Source organism: Tauraco erythrolophus, chromosome 2, assembly GCF_009769465.1.
Source record: "Tauraco erythrolophus isolate bTauEry1 chromosome 2, bTauEry1.pri, whole genome shotgun sequence".
Classification (NCBI taxonomy): domain Eukaryota; kingdom Metazoa; phylum Chordata; class Aves; order Musophagiformes; family Musophagidae; genus Tauraco; species Tauraco erythrolophus.
Genome location: NC_141466.1, coordinates 25,637,290 through 25,658,935, shown reverse-complemented (window position 1 = coordinate 25,658,935; position 21,646 = coordinate 25,637,290). Strand labels below are relative to the sequence as shown.

Genomic DNA, 21,646 nt, shown 5'->3' with positions numbered 1-21,646 from the left:
GAAGTATGCTGTCACTTTTTAATTAAAAACTTGGATTTGCTAGTTTTTGCTAACATAAAAGTTGTATTCAAATGCTTTCTCTGTCCCCATTTTAATACATCTTAAAGTTTCTCCTCAGTAAATTACTCCTTTCAAAGCTTAGTTTGTTACTAATATGCTCAAATAAGAATTTTATAATGGGTTAATTTGAGAGCATAGATGCATTAATTTCATGTCTCTCCATTTGCGTTAGAATAAAAAAGAAGTCCAAAGAGACGCAAATGGCAAAGTTAAGACATTTCAGCCTTTTAATGAATTTATAAACCACTCTCACCTGCTACCACTTGAAATCGTGAGCAAGAGCACTTCATTGATACACACAGGGAGTGCAGATGGGAATAGGGGAGGAGGGTTTGGCAGACTGCATGGATTTCATTTTCTAAACAAAGATGTTGCGTACGTTTTGGGCAGAGGGGTTCTGGGTTTGGTTTTCCTTCACCACTATTTTAGCCCGCTCTTAGGACAACAGGCTCAGACAAACATGATGTCTGTACATATACTGGTGTAGACAGGTTAATGTAATAATTCTCCCTGTCACTTTTTGCCATATTTAGCATAAATGGTGTATAAAACCAAAGATAACAAAGTTCTTTCTGAGGAGACTGTATAGTCTGGACTCGCTCTTTAGCTGATAGAACCATCTTCGTTGATGCCTCTGCCCTGGGGAAGCTCTTGTATGGGGTTCCAGCTGTCCATATGCAAATCAAGTACTTCTCATAAATTAGGTTTACTTACTGAAGGAACGATTTGCTTTGCTTTCTTTCTCATTGTTTTAAAGGCACTGTCTTACGACTAGTCAGCAAAGAGCTGCTCAGGAGTCACAGCTTTTCAGATTCCTGTATTGCCATCTGTACGTAGAGCCAGTGTGGTGGTAGGGAGAGGCAAGACCGTCGTTACAGTAGCTCTTCTGTTAAAAGTTGTGCTAGTTCACAGAACACAAATGTCGAGACTGGGAAACGTTATGTTATGGTTAAGGATGGATGAAAGAAAAGGCATTGACACAGACGCTTATGGAGACCCCAAAACATAAAGAACAGACAAGGCTGATGAAAACCCTTGTGACAAGAGAAGGGTGGGACAAAGATGTTTCTAAGCAATTCCAAATGAAGAAGCAGGCTACTGTGCTTTCTGTGGAAAAAAAAAAAAAAAAAAAACCACAACAAAAAAACCCAAACAAACAAACAAAACCAAAACCAAATACCACCCCCAAAAAAAACACCAAAAAAAAAAAAACAACAAGGTATGGTGTGGTTCTATGAAGAGTAGATGCTGTAGGCCTGAAAAGATTTTTTTTGAGCTGGTAACAGAACATATTTTAAGGAGAGTCTTAAACTTTGGAACCTTTCAGTTAAATTCTGAAAACCTACAGCTTTTCAACAGTGTGCGTTCATCAGGAAATGAGAGTTCCTAGATGCTGCAAACAGCCTCTAGAATCACATTTAAAGTTTCAGCAAATATGGGATGTATACCCCTGTTTTCCTGGAACACTCTGACCCTCTCTTGCAGCTCCTGATAAGGAACCATAACATGTCTTCGTTATGCACATTTATGTACCATCACTTGCTTTGGAGTTGAACTTTGCCACAAAAAAAAAACCTATGTCTTGAAGGACACACCAAGTGTGACTTGCATCTAAAATTATGTATGACATCTTGCGCTAGAGTCATCAGTTCTTCATTCTAAAGCCATAAATTCTCCTGTTGCCCTCATTTTTACAGAATGTTTCCTTCTCTAGTATTTTCATACCTGTTCCTGACTCTGAACTTACTGGAGTTGCTGCTTGCGCTGCTTTTTTATTTCAACTCAGGAAGCCTCATCCAGGAGCAACGGTGATGGCTATCTCAGATAAAGGCATTGGCTCTTTTTTTCACACCCTTTTCTCTCCACGTTCTATAAAATACCTTAATAGCAAGGAAATGTTCCCTGACTGTTAATGAGAAAATAATCCTGCCAGCATCTTTCATGGCATCCTGGTCAGTATGTCCACTTGGAAAGATTTTAGCGGTCCAAACAGTGTGTTAAAGAGAAGCAAATACCACCTCAAGAGTTTCCTGAAAATAGCTTTAAAACCAAGAAAATAGGTGTTAAGAACCTTGTTCTGTTTGTCTACTAGTTTTGTACTCTAGGGAGGTAGTTCTGTGCTAAAAAGGAGATAAATATAGGTATTTTAAGTTCGTCATTTTACAGAAGTCAGCAAACTGGGAACTTCAGGCCCCACCTGCTCAGTCTGTCTGCTTTCGGGTGGATCGAACGCATTTCCTCGGTGGCCTCCTAGCAAGGTTGTGTCACAGAAGTGAAACTTGGTTGGTATTTGCTGCAATTCTTGCCTAGAACTAATTTTGAGTTTTGACCAGCTGTATATACAAAGAGGAGGGTGTGTGTAGGTGGATGATGGGTATGGAAAAATAAGGAGGTAAAAGAGAATTAACATATTAACCAACTCTAGTCTACACATTTTTTTCTTTGTTTCTTTCTTAGCATAGACTCCGGTTAAGATGTGTTTAGATGGCTAAAATTAACTGCTTGGTTCCTCTGAGTTTTACTACTTTGGGGTAGACTGAGACAATTTTAACCTGTGGAGGAAAAAAAATGATTGCATTGGTCAAAATGCATAGCCTAATTTTGACGTTAACAGAGTTTCCCTGTGGAAAATAAAACCCTGTGCAACCAAGGGCTCACTCTGTCATGACAATCCTTAGCACCTGCACAAGTATGTGCAAGTAATGTGGCTACAAAGTACACCTCAGCAGTCTGAGCAAATGCAACTATGGCAAGCGTTGGTGTTTCCTTCTGCAGAAGAGTGAATGCAGGTGGGACGAAGCTCTGACACAGAACCAGAGAAGAAGAAAGACGTGCAAGTCGGTGTGACAACACACGGTAGAGACAGTAATAGGGACCGCATGTTTTTTCACCAAAAATCTATTTTTGTAAATGAAAATAGAAAGCAGAAATAAACATAGTCTTTTCTCCACCAAAGAGCAAGTTGGGCAGGGTGGGACTGTTACGGAAGTAATTTGTGTGTAAGTGACTGCTTATTAAATAACTGAATTACCACATAGCTTCAAAGCAGTCACCAGATTTTGACCTTAAAACGTATCTATTACTCCCTGGGTTGGAAATGAGAAATTACCAACAGAAGTAACAACTCAAAACAGAGCAGTCAAACAGGACACAGAAACAAGTTCTGCCACCAGGTCAGGTGCTGTCCACCACTGATGACAAAGGGGAGTCCAGACATGCATCAGAGCACAGAAGTCATCATTTACTGTCCAACTCACACACACAGTGCAAAAATAATTTATAGTTTATTACTCCTGTGGGAAAAGTATTCAGGAACAGATAAACAAATTCATGTTTAGAACCCAAAGTAACAGCATTACCCAGTTACACTCAAACCCCATACATGTTCATACACAAGCTTATATGCTGTACATTGTCATAATTATGACATTGAAAATTTACTAAATACAGAAGTATTTGTAATTCTCTTTCCTAGTAGGTAAAATGACAATATATAGTGATGGATTTATGGTGTGCACGTATATATACACACACAGACGTCTGTGTGTATATATGTATCCGAGGATATACATGTGCACACCCGAGTATATATTTATATTAAAACAGGAGTACATTGCTATACCAGTGCCAGCTGGAGACAGCTGAAAGGATACTGGGTATCTGAGGATTCACTATCCCTTTGTAGAAGCCACATTTTCCCAAGCTATTCCCACTGCAGCATTATCCAGAGACAGCTGTTGTTACTCCTTTCTGGAAGCACTGTGCTTTCCAGCTACTACATGTGGAGGCGACGCGATTTGACAGGTTCTTGTTTGCAGAAATTTTAACAGCTGACATCCAACCCAGTGACAGGAAGGATCTGGACTAGATCACAAAAAGCTGAAATACTTTATACTGTTACTGTACACCAGCAAATCCAGGCACTTAATGCTACTGGAATTTTTATTCTCAACTGTTCTAGAACTACAGGTGTAAGCTTATCTTTATTAAAATAGAGAACAAACTTTCCAGAGACCTCAGTAGGACAGGACATCATCTTACATTCTAATGGTACTGTATTTTAATGAATCCAGGAATTTTAAATGTTTGGCAAAGTGCATACTTTAAAAGAACCATTCAGATATTTATAATAGCTTGACTGAACTTCAGAGTCAACATATGATAAATTCTCTACAAGATAAAGGCACGGTATTTACAGGTACTCTTACCACTGCAGCTTTAAATAAGATAAACTAAATAACCACTACCATTTTCTAAATTAAACTGTTGAGAATTATGGTAATAATCTTTCATAGAAAAGTAGATATGCTTGTGCATTTAGTACTCTTGATTCTGGAACCATCTGAACATGGGCATCGCTAACATACACCCACTGTCCTCCTGATGCTCCCATGGCTTCTTTTAAACCTGAAATGCAAAAGCAAAAGAAGTTCTTTCTTGTCTTTCACTGTCATCATCAAACAAATACAGTGGATGTTTCAAAAAGCAAGAGAAGCTTCTAACCCACAACAACAACTCATGACTCAGATGCAGTCCAGTATTTGTAGTTTGACATTTACATGTCAGAGAGTACTGTAAGAGAAACTGGTGGAAGACAGTGCTTACATATGTACACTGCCGTCGCTTTTTTCGTATTTTTTCAAAAAGCCTAAGACATTTCAAGCAGAGCTTACCAAGTTCTAACAGTAAGTTAAACTAGCACACAACCAGTTCTGACATAGAAAAAGATCGTATTTCAAAAGCTGACCAGTGTGAAATTAAGAACACAAAAAGATCTAATCTGTTCTAATCATCATTGCAAGGGAAGCATAAGACTGAGGGAGACTTCAGTTTCAAAAATTACACAAAATTGTCCTCCTGGGAAATAAGCTTCAAAGTCAAAGTGGTTCTAGACAGGCTAGTGCTTGGTTCTCACTCCCACCATGAAGGGAAACAGTAAATATATTTACCTTACTCTGACAGCCCAACATTTTTGCCTCTACAAATCATTCACTAACAGATTCTATCCTGGAATCCTATTTCATTCTGCATATCCAAAACATATTACTAAGAACTACTGTGCTGTTCTCAAAATACCAACAGAAACCCTACAGCAAACCTCGTGTCCTCCATGAAAAATTTTCTTGCTGTTCACCTTAAATCAGAGTATTCCAGATTTTTAAGCATCAAAAAATTTCCAATGCTAAGATAGGTAAAATGCTCAAATATACAGAAAATTAAATTTAGATTGTCATGGATTTGGCTCTTGCCCTAGAACATTTTCAAATACCAAATATGCCGAATAATTACGTTTTACCAGGCACAACTATTCATCTGGACATATTATCTGGACTAGGAAAGAGAGGAGAGTTTTCCATCAATTCTCTGTTTAATGACTGAAGCAAAATTCCATTATTCACTCAGCTCTATGTGGGGTTAATAGAGTAGTAGGTCATTAACTGAGTGTAACAGAATTGTTACAAATAATTTATTTATGTGGTCCTAAAAATAACAGGACATTATGAGCTAAAACAATTATTTGCTGTAAATCCCCTTAAGGATAAGGAGCTGTAGCCAGTGGTTGCTTTTGGTTTTACTCACAGAGAAAGAAGGCTCTGTTTGTACATACCCAGAACATTTTTAGTGGTAGAAATATGTTCTAGCAATCTCTTGGACTGTGTCCTGACTTTCACATACGCCGCATAATGACCACCTCTCATTGACCCACTGTGCTCCACTATTCCATAAAGACTATACAGCACTCTTGCACCATCCGTAACGTTCTGCATTCCCAGAAACACAGGAAACAAAGGTAAATTATTGCACGATTAATTTTACAGATATCTTAACTAGGTATCAACAGTATTACTTCAAAAGAAGCAAACTGACATCTACGGCATTTCCAATGCTGAAATACATCTATCAAAAATAATAGTCTACTATTTGAATGCAGTTACCACGGAAGCAGTAATACCTGTCCTTAATGCTGTTAGATACACTAACACCATCAGAGCACCATAGCTTAACTAAGCCTAGTTAACATGCGTGATAATCTTGATATGAATGGAATTTCAAATAGTTACAGTTCTGATCTCGGGAGACTATCTGAAAACATTCACCATATAATTTCTCTAGGAAAGGAAGGAATAATAAACATCACCTCCTTCATCATCATCAATCCAGTTTAACTTGTGCTCAGGACAACAACTGTTGAAGTACAATAAAACTAAAGATTTGAAATGTGTACCTTGCAAGATGCAGAACAAAATGGTGCTAAGTCTAAAATCAGTGGGAAATCCACATGCCTATTTACTTTCCGTAGACTCAAACCAGCCTTCAAAAGAAAAGAAAAAAAAAGATTGTAAGATAAATATTTTTACTAGGAAGCTTTTTAAAGCTAAAGTGTATTACTATACTAGTAAAATAAACCAAAACCAAGAATAAGATTGTAACTGATTTAAACACCTTTTGTTGTGTTTTCAATGCGGTGCCTGCTACACATAAGCATGATGGACACGTAAGAGGTTTCCCTGGATACATATGAATGGCTAAATGCACTCTGAAGGTATTAGTCAAAAAACCATCAGCATTTTTCAGAACAGAAATGAATAGTGGTTCTACCAGTTGTCCATATGAAAAGCAAATATCGGTGTGCACGATGACAGTTAAAGAACTGCTTGTCCACCAGTGGGGCAGAGGAATATACAAGAAGGTTTTGGCCTTTTACCTGGTGAAATCTTTTCAGATGGAGAATAAGAATAGCAGGAACTGAAGAAATCAGCAGCTGTTTCCGAGCGTTTGTGTAGACACCTTCCATTTTCTTTTCTGTATTTATGAATATCAAAATAATTTGTAAAGTGAAGGCAGTCACACAGAATTTAAGTATTTTTTTAACATCTGACAGAATAGATCTACATTACAATGATTCTGTACATGTTACAACAAAATCCAAGGGGAATTTTGTGGAGTAACAGAAGAACATTCTCTCAAATTTCTTATTTTTAATAAACATCACCTGCCAAATCTGAACGTTATTTTAGCCCATCCTGCAAATCAGATCAAAAGTTGCAAACATGTAGACTATCTAGGTCAGCTTGCACACATGCATTGTCTGTTACTATAACACCCAACTTTCCTGTTAAAACTATTTCGTGTAAAATAAATGGATGATCACTAGAAGAAGAAATGGAAGGCACAGGTCTCTTCACCCATGCTAATTGACCTAACCACTAAGATAGAGATTAATTTTCCAATCTTCAGTTCTTTCTGAATGATTACATACTTTGTGCTTATTTAAGAGAAGGACTTGAGGGGAGGTGTCTACTTCAGGATGCCTCATAACCTGCTGGCTTTAGCACATGGGACTGGGAAACGCGGACTCCAGTCCCACTACGGTGCAGAGGGAATTGAACCCGAGGCTCTTACTGAAAATAGCGCAGTGGTTAGCTATACAGTAAGAGGGAACAAGCCACCAGCATTTTGTTTGCTGAATAATTAATTAATGTACTGAGTTTACACACGTTCAAAGGAAAATACTTCATTTGAGGTGGAATGGAGCATTTCAAGTAAAAGCAGGTGACTGCTTATCTCTTTTGTTTTAAAAGGAAAAAAAATAATGATTAATTGTGAAGTGATTTTCCTTGTCCATTTTTCACCGTGCCTATGGAACCAAAGTATTATTTATATAGCACTTACTGTCAGTCCAATAATGAAAAATGAATGACTATAAAATACTTTTTTAGATTAATTTTTCTGAATTTCCTCAGGTTTAACTTTTATCTCTCCAGGTATCACAAAAAAAACGCAATTTTTTGTTACTGTAAGAGTTCCCTTTATATTTTATTTACAAATAATCAGAAGAGCTTATTTTTTTTATCTTTCTGAACTACTATACATCAAAAAAATCCTCCAGTCCTTTTTAAAAGTTTATTTTTCATTACGTTTAAATTATTTTTCTTACTCAGTGAACCCTAATAGTCTGCTTAGGCTATACAAACATCGAGGAAAACATCGTCACAGGAAAGTAATTCTCTCATCTGCATTCTCACAAAGCTTTTTAAGTTTTTTTTTCCTCATCATTACAAGTGTCTTTTTTTGCCCTTCTTTCATATTTAATTACATGACTTCCTTGGGTATATAAGTTGCTAGAGCTGAATATTACAGCATTTACTGCAAATCTTCTGGGACTGTAAAGAACAGAAATAGCAGCAAAGATTAATATTGAGTGATAAGGCTATTCAGTTTATGGTCATCTTTAAATTACGTATCTTGGATAAAATAAAGAAAAGATGCAAAAAAAAGTCTAAGTTACATCTACGATTATGTTCTGATATAAAGTTTAGTCTGGATGCCTTCACAGGATGAAGTTTTAAGTTGTTACGAGCAAGTTCTGCTTGGGGAAACATTAGCTATTTAGCCACGAGGGGGAGGCCCGCGCCGGAGCAATGACACAGCGCAGGTTTCCAGAGGTGGTTTTGTAGTGTCCAGACAGACACAAGCACTTTACCTGTGGTGTTGGTTTTCTTCTGATACTTCTGTTTCCTTTCCGTGCAGCTCTCACATAAAAGCTTGTTGTTCCCCATTAGGAGCTCTACAGAGGTGAACTGGTAAAGGCAGGACTGAACAGAACATTCCTTTGAGCTAGTTATGTAGCTCTGGGAAAGCGTCTGGAAAGCATTTTGAGGGTTGTGGGATAGCGGGGATTTGTCTACGGAGAACATGGAATTATTCGATAAACCTAAAGCTGGATCTCCACGGCTCGATTTTTTATCTTCATTTTTCGTGTCGCAGAAGCTGAGTTTGGCTATGGCACTGGAAATCACCTCGTCGTTACTGTCACTCGGCTTGCTGCGCGGCATTTTCACATTTACGTGGTTGACGTGCACAGCAGCCGTGCTGCTGGGCGGGCTGAAAGCTGTTTGCTTCGAAGCGCTTTCACTTTCTGAGGCTTCGCTGTCTGCATCGAAGCTGCTCTCGGAGCGGCTGGCGTCCTTCTCGCTGCCCTCTGTCTGACTCCCATTGACTGTGGAGTCAGCAGTCGGGTCTTTGGGGTACAGGACGCCAGAGCTACCTTCCAGCTCAAGCTTTTTGTTTTTTTCCTGCATGATAACAGGACTTCTTTCTTCTTCATTAGAGGAAGGTTTTCTGGCAAGCCTTCTCTCCTGGTTCAGTTGATTCTGTAAATTATAGTATCATAGAATGGTTAGGCTTGGAAGGGACCTCAAAGATCATCTAGTTCCAACCCCTCTGCCATGGGCAGGGAAACCCTCCACTACACCAGGCTGCCCAAAGCCTCATCCAGCCTGGCCTTGAATACCTCCAGGGATGGGGCATCCAAAACTTCTCTAGGCAATCTGTTCCAGTGCCTCACCACCCTCTGAGGGAAAAATTTCTTCCTTAGATCTAATCTAAATCTGCCCTCTTTCAGTTTAAATCCATTGCCCCTTGTCCTATCACTACATGTCCTTGTCAAAAGTCCCTCTCCAGCTTTCCTGTAGGCCCTCTTTAAGCACTGGAAGGCTGCGATAACATCACCCCAGAGCCTTCTCTTCTCCAGGCTGAACAGCCCCAACTCTCTCAGCCTGTCTTCATAGCACTATTTCAGTAATATGGAGGAAAAAACAGATCTGTGATCTAACACAGCTTTTGAACCATGACAAATTCAAAGCAAGTTAAACCCATTGTTTTATATTCTCCATCTCTCATGTGTTTAAGCTACTTGATCTCCTTAAGATCTTTTTAAACCAATTTAGGATTAGAAGCCTACACCCCAGTCAGCTAAGAGCATTATACTTACTGAGAGATCAATACTTCCCACAACTAATTACATTCACTTTGTGACAGCTGTGGATGGCACGTTTGAAGTGGCATTCACTTAATCTAACTTAAGCTTCTAAAAGGTTCTCAAGTTTAAGCTAGTCCCCTCGCCTCCCATCAGAGGCCTTAGCTGATGAGCACCTCCAGAAGAAAATTCAACTCACCTTGTAGGCACTTGTTGTAGAATTAAGTAAAGCATCCCTAGTAGTATGTTTGCTAATTTGTCTATTATCTAAAGTTGACTTTGTTTTATCAAGATTGCAAGAAGAAGAAAAACTTTTGCTGCCACAGAAAACTATAGATTAAAAAAAAACCCAAAGCTGCCATAATTTTAGCTGATTTTTAAACATTGATGATTCTTTTCTTTCTTTCTTTTGTTTGGCTGCTTTCTGAAAGAAATGAGCAGCTTTTCTTCCCCTTTGCTTTCTCCTTTATCTGAGTGGAATCAAATTCCGGTGATGCCAGTGGGAATCCTTCCATTCACTTTTTAGGCCTCTTCTCCTATAACAATCAGTATCTGCACCTTCTTCTTTCTATCCTTTCCTTTGTTTCTGCCACATGTCCTTTTTCTACTTCTGTCTCATTCTGTCCTCCTAGCAGTCTTTTATATGGTTATCCTGTTATATATTTTCTTCACAAGTATTTAGCGTGTTAGGACCCGATTCAGGAGAGTTTTTATGGTCCCAAACAGGGCACAGACCCTTTCACAGACCCTATCGCTCACATACCAGGTACAAGAATCTAAAATTGCCATGGCCTCATAACCTGTAGTCTAGGCACGTTCCTAAAATAAGGCTTGCAATTCCTTCTGAGCATCAGGAGCCCTGCACTTGCATCTTCCTGGCATTAATAAAGTACCTTTAAACTAACAAAGTGACACACAGCATGAGTTAAGCTCACGAGTGCTTTTGCAGAGCAAACTACAGAAACTAACTAACAGAAAATTCTTAAAATTGTGAAGTTTCCCATTTCAGGAGAAAAGCCTAATAAGGAGTGTTCAGGTACTCTGTTACCTACAAAACCATCCACAGGACACTCCCCATTTTCACAAGCAAAGTTACAAACTGATGAACTGAAGTCACAGAACATCAGCAAACACTGACTGAATTCAACACTTGCTTGTTTTGGATTAGATGTTCTACTGTAGAACAGATATATGACACTGAAAATAATAATAACAATAAAAAAAAGACTAAATTATAAATATATGTGTGAAAAGATGGAGGGGGAGTGGAGAATCACAAGGCCTAACCGATTAGACAGACATACTTCACAGGTCACTTGATCCATTCTTGCTGAAAGCAGAGTTGTTGCTTGCTTTGTATTTGTCTAGTCTAGTTTATTGAATCCATACTATTTTATTTTCTTAAATTTGAAAACATTTCATGTATGTATAAGTATTAACGCTATTATCTGCACTATTTTGGATTTTTTCATGTGTCTTCTAGTATAAATTCTCTTTGGCCACATAACCCTATACGGATGATAAGGCTCATTAAAATAAAGAATGCTAATGACTGAGAGCCTTTGTCACGTTTCATTAACAATAATATATGTGCACAATAGTTATTACATATTCCTTTTAATCTTTAAACACTAATACATACAAACAATCAATTCTGCTAGGCTGGCGTATTTGCAGAACCCTTCTGCTACCATCAGAAAGAACCGGACTGGGAGGCTGCACTGGAGAGGGGCTGCACTGAGCTCCCCAGCCCTCGGGCTGCTGAAGGCCCAGCGGATCACGGAAATCCTGTTCTCAGTCTCCAAGAGTCTCTGCTGGCTGTGCTATTTTTGCTGTACCCACTGCCAGCTAATCCCTCGGGTGGCACTAACGCCAGCTTGCCTGCTCTCTTAGCCAGCATTACAGTTCTTGTGGTTGCAACCAGAAACAAACCGTGAGGACGCCAACAGAAAAGCAGTCAACAAAACCAAAAGCAACATGAATTGAAACTAACTTGCAGATTATTTTTTTTTCCTTACAAACGAAACCCTGTAACTGAAAACTAAATGGTTCCTGATGGCTGTCATTTCTCACACTTCTAATAATGACCTAAATATTTTAAAACAAGTCTGTATCAGCTATATGTATAGGAAACCAGCCCCACTGATAGGTGTCAAAATTCCCACCCTGTAGCCCTAGAAACTTCAGATTAAACTCAAGATGATTGGCTAGTGCAAGTATTTAAATTCTTACCTTATCTTTTGTTAAAGCATGTTTCTTGACAATTTTGGGTTGATTATTCAGTGTAGTGATAGAAGAACAGTTATACTGACCAAGATCTGCCTCTTGTACACTTTTACCTTTACCTGTTCTTCCCAAAGGCACAGGTTTTGCAACCTAAGAAATCAGACAGGCAATTAGGAAAGAAAATATGCCAATTTTTTATTCCTTTGCGACCTACAGAAAAGGTGAAGGTAGGTGGGTGTTTTACTTTATTTTAAAAAATAGTAACCTACACAAATCGGATTAACTGGCCCCTGAATTTTGATACAGCACTACTTTCTAATTTTGTTTATCATAAGCACACTGTCAAGATCTTTGAAGGATCAACTGAAAGTCATAAGAAATAGGAATGATACAAAATTCCTTTACAGAATACATACCAAATAATCTATTCTAGTGTTGTAGAAGCACATGTGTAGCTAATATGAGATGTGAATTTACCAAAGGGAACACAGTTTCCCGTAAGTCAGTCTGTGGTGCAGCCTACCACCTTACAACGTGATGGAGGAGCTGCAGCACATAACCCACCACATTAACTGCAGCAGCGTATCTGGACTACAGAGGAAAGAAACCACCATAAAGTAAAGCACATCCTGAAGTAAGTGCAGTGACTGCTAAAAGCCAGCAGATCTCTCTCTCAAACAAAACCCATGAAGTTCCCATGTTACACATGTGAGCCAGGAAGCACGGGGGCCCAGATACTCAAAATGCCCTAAAATGCTCTTCAGCTCCCACAGACAACTGCATTCAATGCAGCAACAAAGATGAAGAATTTATTATGAACAGAACTGGTGTGTGGAGACAAGTACGTTTTATACAGGTTTAAATATTACATTAAATACTCTCCCTTAAATATACCTGAATATACACAAAGTGGGGGAAGAACCACTCCCAACCCATCCCCTCATTCCCAAATCAAAACCCCAAGTCCTGCCAAACCACAGCAAACACAGTTCCTCTGCAGCTAATGGAGGCGTTCTGTGAACTATTTATGCCAAAAACACCAGAATAAATACCTTCAAAGCCTACTCATTTTTACACTGTCTCATGCCGTAGGTACACTTCAGTCCAAAGGGACTCAGTTCTCCAGATGCAAGCCAATAGGCTAGAATCTAACTTTCTAGTCCTTCAAAAAAAGCCTATAATCATTCTATTCATATTAGTATATACTCAAAATACTACTAAATTAAGCTAATCTCAGACCTACATATACTGTAAATTACAATGGTCGTTTGTTCAAAGTTTGGACTAATTTAAAAATCTATGTACTTATGACACTGTATATAGAATCATAGAATCATAGAATGGTTAGGGTTGGAAGGGACCTCAAAGATCATCTAGTTCCAACCCCCCTGCCATGGGCAGGGAAAATACATATCTAAACATATCTATATATATATGTATGTATACACACATAAAATCATATAATGAACACACAGTAGGACAGTACATATATTTATGGACAAGCATACATTTTGAGGCTTGAAATCAAAACTGTGCATATACATAACCATCTTCATAAAGGTATGTAAAAACAGTCCACTGGAAGCAATAGTTAGTTACTACATATTCTGTTTCTTACCCTCTCCTCTATTATAGGAAGTGAAAGATCAATGAAAGGTTCTTTTACTGTTGAAATCTTGAAGAAAAAGAGAAAATGCATGTTAAATGCAAAGAATAATATATGGATTTAGCATATAGCTCCCGTTTTAAATCAAATTATCAGAAACTATATAAAAAGCTAAGTAGTTACACGATATATGAAACTACAATGAAGAACTTCCCAAAAAACATTTGTCCTGTTTTTTAAAAATTTTGAAATAGTTCCAATTTTCTTTCTAACACTGCACAAAATTTCAGCATACAGATGTAAAGGCTAAGGCCGTTCATCTGGGCATGAACTGGACCTAGAAGCGGTATGGTGCTCAGTTTGTCTGAGCTCCAGTTAGATTCAAGTCATGTGGGCCTTCTAGATGGTAGAATTCTGCAGAAAGCTAAATTCTAGAGTTTCCTGATCCTGGACACTCTTGCACAGGCGTTTGACCTCGTACACTGTTAAGCAGCAAGGACTGGTTAATGACAGTTAGATGACAGGTTCTAACCTGATGCTCTCAGAAAAGATTAAGTCCGACTTACTGGTTACAGCCAAAAGCTTTATTAGAAATTTTCACACCATAACATACACTAGTAACTGTTAAAATAAATCCAGTTACTGGGGAAAAGGGGATTGAAAAAAAAACCACAACCCAACCTTCTTTTCTTTACTGGTTTATTTTGCCATCTATAAACCATATAAAATCTAAGCTGAAACTGGAAATATCTGGCAAATCATACCTAAAGACATTCTCTCTCAGCACTATCCATCTGCTTTTATAGCTAGAACATCCCTTCCAAGCCTGGTCCTTAAGTTCTCTCCCTTGTCATTCTCAAATTCCTTCCAAAAACTACTTATTTTATGAGGCCTTAGTAAACCATTAAAGTCATGTCGTACATGTGAGTTAACACAGTCACGCCCTCAACTGCTGTCATCCTTGCCCTTCTCATATACTTGTGACCCTGTCTTCCACCTGCCACGTTTGATATGGACTGCAGGCTCATTTTCACCTGTTGTGCGAGGGACTCGGCACGGTTTAGGTTCCAGCGAAGCAATAAATGGGATCAAAGCTATTGTAACTACGAGGACAGCCTGCCTGATGAGCCATGCTCAAACAGAGCTTCCTCTAAGGAGTGAGTTTGCGTGAGCAAACATGAATCAAAAATATCTTTGCCAATGCAGGCGAAGGAAAGCAAACACTAAACTCTCCCTCCAAGGGCTACAGCTAGCAAAGCCCCGAGTCCTGTGCAGGCAGAATGTAAGAATCCAGCAAAAATAAATGAGAGACACAAACCACACAGAACCTCTGCTTTGTATGTAGTCGAAGTTCTTCATTGATACTCGCAGAACATTGAAGTGTAATCTGCACACCACACACAGGGAACTTTACCTGGCACTGCAGGACTGTGCTTAATTATTCAGACTGATTGATTTACTTAATCTCTATAATATGAAATATAATGTTTTAAACCAAGCACAAATGTAACATTCAATTAGAAAAGTCATGCAAGTAAGATTTTCTTCTCTTCCAAAGTTAAAGAAAATTATAAGGATCATGGAAAGCATTTATGATGAAATGTTCAGTAATATTAATTATGAAAGGAATATGCTGTTCATTAGAGTTATTACATTAATTATCAAAAATATTTCAAGAAAGAAAAAAGTAATTTTAGCATTTCCCCACTCATGCTAATTCAAAGTAAGTAGTTCCCAATTTTCAGGTATATCTCAGAAGAGCAGGCAGGAGGATTTACGTTTTAAGATAGGTAAGTGTTTTAAAAATATCAAATAAAATTGGGGTGCACACAGATAATTACAGAATTTGGAACCTCCAGCCTTAAGTTAGATGTAAAATCAAGCCCAGTACTTGAATCCTTTTTAAATTCAAAGGATCCCTCTTCTTAGGTTTGCAGAGGATAATGCTTTAAAGAAGGAATAAATCATTTTAAATGAGAACTCTTCAATAAGGTCTTGCTTTTACAAACAAACAAACAAGTATAAAATTGGCAATACAATTTTATACTTTCAAGACAACGTAATCAAACCAGTATGTGATCTATTCCACATCAAACCAAATTCCAGAATACCTACATTTTCACATTCCTCACACATGACAGTGCTAGTCAATTCACCAACAAAGATCCTATCTATGAAGTTCATCTTCACACCCTCTCTTCCATATGCTGAAAAAACATTGCCTTTTTTAAATGTGAAAAATAACAGATCCAATGCCACACTATAAGTACAACAAAATTCTTTCTAAGTTTTATCGTGAAAGCACAATTTTAAAATATATTCAAAATGTTTTGAACACAATACAATAACTAATACAACATATACTGTATTATCCCAACATTTAAAAATACTTTAATGATACGATTCCCTTTTATCCTTCCCGTCCCCATCTACTATAACAGACGAATAATACTGTATCTCTCAAGAAGCAGCAGCCTTTTAAAGAAAATCTCTGTTTTCTTTTGAATACATAATATTGTATTGCCTTGATACAGACACTAGGGTAGCAGACAGGTTGTCACCCTAAGTGGCTGTTGAAACTATAAAACTCTAAAAAATGAGACAAAAGGCTGTTCTAATGCATCTCTATGCCTTAATGGTTACAGATTTGGGAAGGGTGACTTTCAAAACAGCTTAAGTATTATTAAGACTTTAATTAAAGCAAAATCCCCCAAATTAGAATTTTTGCATAAACACACACACACAAAACTTAATGAAAAACCTCTTGTTTTGAAAAAACATACGTTCTTTTGAAACAGCTTCCTGTCTTGGCTTCCTATCTTTGTAATCATGTTTACAGCACTCGCAGTATCAGTCAACTGACAGAATTTCGTTTTATTTATGGAAAGTGGCCTCTCTGAGCGATACAGTAATAGCAGCTATATAACAAACATAAAGATGTAGCAGGCAATTTTAGAAAACAGTATTAAATTCTACTTATCATTAAAAGAGACATTATTAATACTGTGGAAGCCTTTATCCTGGATATAAAGATGCAAGTCAGCACATACTAAGCTCTCTATCCTTTAGATATGCACTAGGTGGCACTAGAATAATGCATAATAAAAGTCTTGTAACTACAGTACTTTGGGATTGCTGTTCACAAGTCAGTTTTGAAGAAAATGGCATTTAAAAACTTGTGTATTTTTAAAAGTATTCAATAAAGAGTTGCATACCTTTGACTTTTCTTCTAGTTTCTTCATCTGCCGTCTTAGTAGTCGGATTATTAAATGCTTTTAAGATACCAGTTTGTATACGCTATAATTTAAAAAAAAAAACCAAAAAACAACCACAACATTTAGCAAGTATTTTAAGTGTAAACATTCTAAGAACCATTAATATATGATTAGATTTTATCCACTCTTATTTCCATAAAATAAGCATAATTTAATATTTTAAAGCTACTGTTGTTATTCACTAAGTGTCAAATCTACATGAGCTTAACTTTAGCAGGTAACCATGCAAAAATTTCCGCCCCTTAAAAAGGGACCTGCTGTAGAGCACTCGGGAGGTTATCAAGAAACTATGAGATTTTCAGTGACAAATACTTTCCATTTCTTCCACTGTTGGGAGGAAAAAAACATACTGAAGAACGGACTATTAGTGATTGACTAGGATACAAAATACTTGAAGGCAGCTAAGTATCTTTTACTAGCCAGACTTCAATGACTGTCTTGGGGCAGTATTTTTATTACTTCTGTTTACTTTCTAACTCTACATATTTCAAAGTTATGCTAGAAAACCTTAGGAGAGAGATAAAACTTTTTATGCATCTATACAAGTGTCATCAATATTTGCTCAAAAAATCCTAAAAATTATATTATTGAAAGAATCAGAAAGAAACAAAAATTCATACACGTGAGCTGTAGCTGCACCTCAAAACAGGGAGTGCTTCCCCTGCACTCAGTTGCCCTGGGATAAGGAGATGCTGTATTCCTGAGCAGAACTGCACAGGCTGGTACAAAAGGCGACTCAGCCCAGCCTCTGACACGCTGCGGAGAGGGAAGCCAGAGGATGAATCAGGTCCGTGGCCAGACAACACTGCAGCCTGCATGACCCGTGCTTCCCTTTTTCCTGGCAAACGTACTGGCTCTCTAATCCACAAATTCCAGTCTCACGACGGTGTGCGAAAGGCATTTACAATTACGTGTCTCACTGAAGTCACGCTTAGAGCTAAGCACCGCTCTAGAGACAAACGGCGACACCAAACCCTCTGCAAGTAACGCAAACCCTACGTCCTAACAGGAAAGGAATAATAAACAACTCTGGCTTGCAGGCAGCAAATAACCATGTACTACAAACGCGTTACGATGACAGACAGCGTCGGAGGTTCGATTTCCAGTTCAAGCACCCATCAGACCAAGTCATACTCCTACCTTCTGAGTATGTGACCTGGCTTGCAAATTAACTCCCGCTGCCCCGAGCTCAGCTTTGTTCATCTTAGAGCCAACAATATACTAAAAGGACTAATCAATAGGTAATTCATGAAGTTGAGCGCCATAAATGGGTTTAGGGCCATAAGCAACCCTTTTGTAGGGATTAGCGCGTTGAACCATTTATTTAGGTCAAAGAAAGACATAGTCTTTGAATGGGCAGGGTGCTGCGGACAATGGCAGCAGACATTAATCAATTAGCAGCAGGGTTCAGCCACCTCGGGCCCCGGTGTGAAACCATCTCCAGCCCACATTGCTGGAAACGGCAGACGCTATGTCATCTTTATCGCAGTATCAACAAGCTTTTATCTTAAAAATCCACTTGTGTACATAACGCACGTTCTAACTTTTTATTAACAGGGATAGGAAAAAGTTCAACGCTGGTGTCGGATACAAGATACAAAACCTCAGAGAAGAGGCAAAAGCATAATGTGATTTTGTCTTGGTTCCTATAACTAGTGCCACGTTATGTATCACACGTATTTCTCATCAAAACTCTTGGGGTTTAGGAACGATTGATCCCGGTAGGGAGAGGGAGGTGTTCAGCTCTCTCGCAGGTGGACGGCAAAGCAGCCGCTGCCCTTTCAGAAGGGCTGTTCCCTCTTCCGAAAGTTTAAAAGGGGCGTGAAAAGAGAAGGGTTAGTGGCTGTAGTCCCTGCTACAGGATCCTGGTGGCAGACACCGTGCTGCAGGCTGTCCCCAGCCAGAGCCCATGTGGTGGGGAGGCCATGGGAGCAGCTGCCGGGCTCCCGTGGCAGGCAGAGCTGCTCCCACCTGCGGCTGGCCGGCACGGCCGCCGGCACTCACCGTGCGCCTGCCGCTCGCTGTGTGTCACACCATCTACAGACCCGAAAACACGGGATAATGAAATAAATCCAAACCAAACGATTCAAAAGGCAAGTGCGAACGCGGGTTATCGTAACGACAGCACAGTCACTGGTGAAAGGGAAGGCTGACTCGTGGGGAAAGCGCCATTGCCCAGCGGAGAAGCTGCTCGGTTGTTGTAATAATCCCACTCTTGGTGAACCCTCATCTGTGAAGCAAATATAGTTTCCACGTCTCGTTATGTGAAAATCAACAAACAACCAAACAGAGTTTCCCTCTACTGCAAAAACATGCCAACTGTTTAACTGAGGTCAGCTGCTTCTGCCGCATGCCCTGTTCAACACCTACTTTTGTAAGCGTGACAAAGTCAAAATTCGGCTGTTCCTCCCTGTAGCTCAGTTCTGCTTATGATCAAGTGTACTGCTGACAAGACCAGCATATATTAATGTTCTGGCAGGACAGGGATTCGTTCAGTGCTACTCTAGTGCCAGGAACTGGGCTCAGACACAGTCTTATGTCTCATCTCCAAGATAATTCAGCTTGGGATCATGACATTCATCACATTACTAAACGAGAAGGAAGTGGAAGTACGCTGGTCAGTACGAGATTTAAGGCCTTCCTTTGGATAAGACTTAGAAAACACTATTTTCCAAAATATCATCCGAAAAGAAGTGTCCAAGACCAAGTCAGGCAGATGAAATCTGATATGGTCAAAATAGTCTGAGCACGCCAACACACACTTCCTCGTATTTGACAACGCAAGAGGCAGAAATAACGAAGGAAAAAGAAGCATGAGAAAAAACACACAAGGACATTTTTAATATAACAGGTTATATACTTAGCATACTTGGATGTACATTTTAAATAATGAAAAGCAGCACCCTATTTATAAAACAAGTAGTTCTTCACACTTTCAAGAGCTATAAGAAACTTTGCAATATTTTATTTTTGTCCTAATTTTTTCACTTAAATAGATTTCAGTGACAATTATGGGCAGGCTAACAGCTAGGAGCTGCTAATTTCTGTCCCAAAGCTTTACCCTAAAATGCACTTTGTCAGCTACATCAGAGGTTCTACTTCTACTTCCTTGACCACCCCAAAGTACTTTTTTTGCCCTTTTAGTTTTTTAATAAAGGTAAATAATTCAGATTCCTAAAGTTATCATGACCTACTTACCATATTCTTTCTGAAACTGAAATTTTTATTCCAGTCAGCAGTTTTAACATATCAACATGAACATAATTAAATCCTCTTTCAAAAAAGTCATCCTTTTTCTTGAGGTAACAAAACCAGCCACTGCTACTCCATTAAGTTCATCTTCAAAACATGTGGAACATGACGAACATTGAAGCAATGACTAGTAGTTTACCATACAGTCAAATAAATTCTTTAAAAACACACAAAGATGTTACCTTTGTTTCTTCAATCCTCATTGCATCCAACAGATAGTGCAGAAGCTCCTGGCTGTCCTGCTGCTGGAACCCCTTAAATCGAGGAGCCCTAGAAAAGAAGCAGTAAGGAATTTAAATTTACATTGGGAGGTTCTGAATGAGACAAAGTCTACATCAGACTCTTGTTGGGTACCAAAGGTATCAATCGGTGCCATCCCTGCTGGACCTAATGGGGCTTTAGGAAGCTCCTGGTGTGGTTGTAATTACACTGACAAGGCTGCACTTTCATCTAGGTACCATTTTGACCCTATTGGGGATGGCTTGACTAAAATACAGCTTTGCCAGTAGTTGCATCCATGTTCACAGCACTTTGCTGACAGACTACACCAGTATTCCTGTATCGCCAAACATTCCCAATGTCATGGAGGAGAGGGAAAGAAGATTTTCAAGGTGCCTAACCTCCCCTGCTAACTCACCCTTCTTTCTTTGAAGAAGAAATCTCAAACGTGTATAAACCAGACCATACACAGTAAAAAAGAAACAGCATTATCACCTGAACTGGAAAAAGATGATCTTGAAATGGAAGGGAAGTCACAAGGCTCTACACCAAACAAACAGAAACTGCGGGTCAAAATCCACATGAGAATTTAACTTAAACAAAAGTATGCGTAACCATCTCTTCCAAATGGCTCCTCAGTCAATCAATCCAGTAATCTGCAGCTTACTGAACTGAGTGAACAGTCAATGAGTAAGATGGCAAATATGCTAAAATTAAGTAGCATGACTTAAGCACATGAATTTCAAATGCTATTAAGAGAAAATTGTAATATGACATACTGATAAATGTAATTTATGTTGTATTCAATTAGTCTTTTATTAATACTGAATTTCTTCAATTAATATTACAGATATTGGAGATAAATGCTCTAAACATAGGATTTCCATTCTAAGAGTACTGCTAATGAGAAAAGCCAGGGTTTGGGGTGGGCTTTTGCAGTAGAAAGAGTTAATTACTCTTCCATTATCAGGTAAGAGTTGCTCTTATACTTGCTTCACAGAAGTTTTAAAAGGACATTTTAGGATCCTGATTTATCACCTCACACCATAACCACACCCAACCTCCTGTTCAACAGCCTAACAAACTGGAATACTTCACATCTGAAATTCATAATAAAACATACAGTATTACCACAAGCAAGCGAAACGCAGCTTGATAGCTAAAATTGAAAGAGCCCAAAACTAATGAGACAATCTCTTCACAGTTGTTTTAATTCAGACAATACATTTGAATCCAGATTCCAAAACC

General features: G+C 38.6%; 1 protein-coding gene across 4 annotated transcripts in view; it reads right to left on the bottom strand.

Annotated features, from left to right (window-relative positions):
- Positions 1-2,961: 2,961 nt before the first annotated feature.
- USP45 (ubiquitin specific peptidase 45) overlaps positions 2,962-21,646 on the bottom strand; it is a 58,579-nt gene continuing 39,894 nt past the window's right edge. For 2 of the 4 annotated variants that reach the window (XM_086631273.1, XM_086631275.1), the window contains 10 exons: positions 20,362-20,449; positions 16,868-16,949; positions 15,768-15,874; positions 13,665-13,721; positions 12,053-12,196; positions 8,546-9,215; positions 6,767-6,864; positions 6,287-6,373; positions 5,669-5,822; positions 2,962-4,467 (listed from right to left, as the gene is read on the bottom strand). In XM_086631273.1, coding sequence (XP_086487399.1) covers positions 4,334-4,467; positions 5,669-5,822; positions 6,287-6,373; positions 6,767-6,864; positions 8,546-9,215; positions 12,053-12,196; positions 13,665-13,721; positions 15,768-15,874; positions 16,868-16,949; positions 20,362-20,449 — 1,621 coding nt within the window. In that variant the 3' untranslated portion in view covers positions 2,962-4,333. The remainder of the gene's footprint in view (positions 4,468-5,668; positions 5,823-6,286; positions 6,374-6,766; positions 6,865-8,545; positions 9,216-12,052; positions 12,197-13,664; positions 13,722-15,767; positions 15,875-16,867; positions 16,950-20,361; positions 20,450-21,646) is intronic. The other 2 variants (XM_086631274.1, XM_086631276.1) reach the window with 2 other exon arrangements.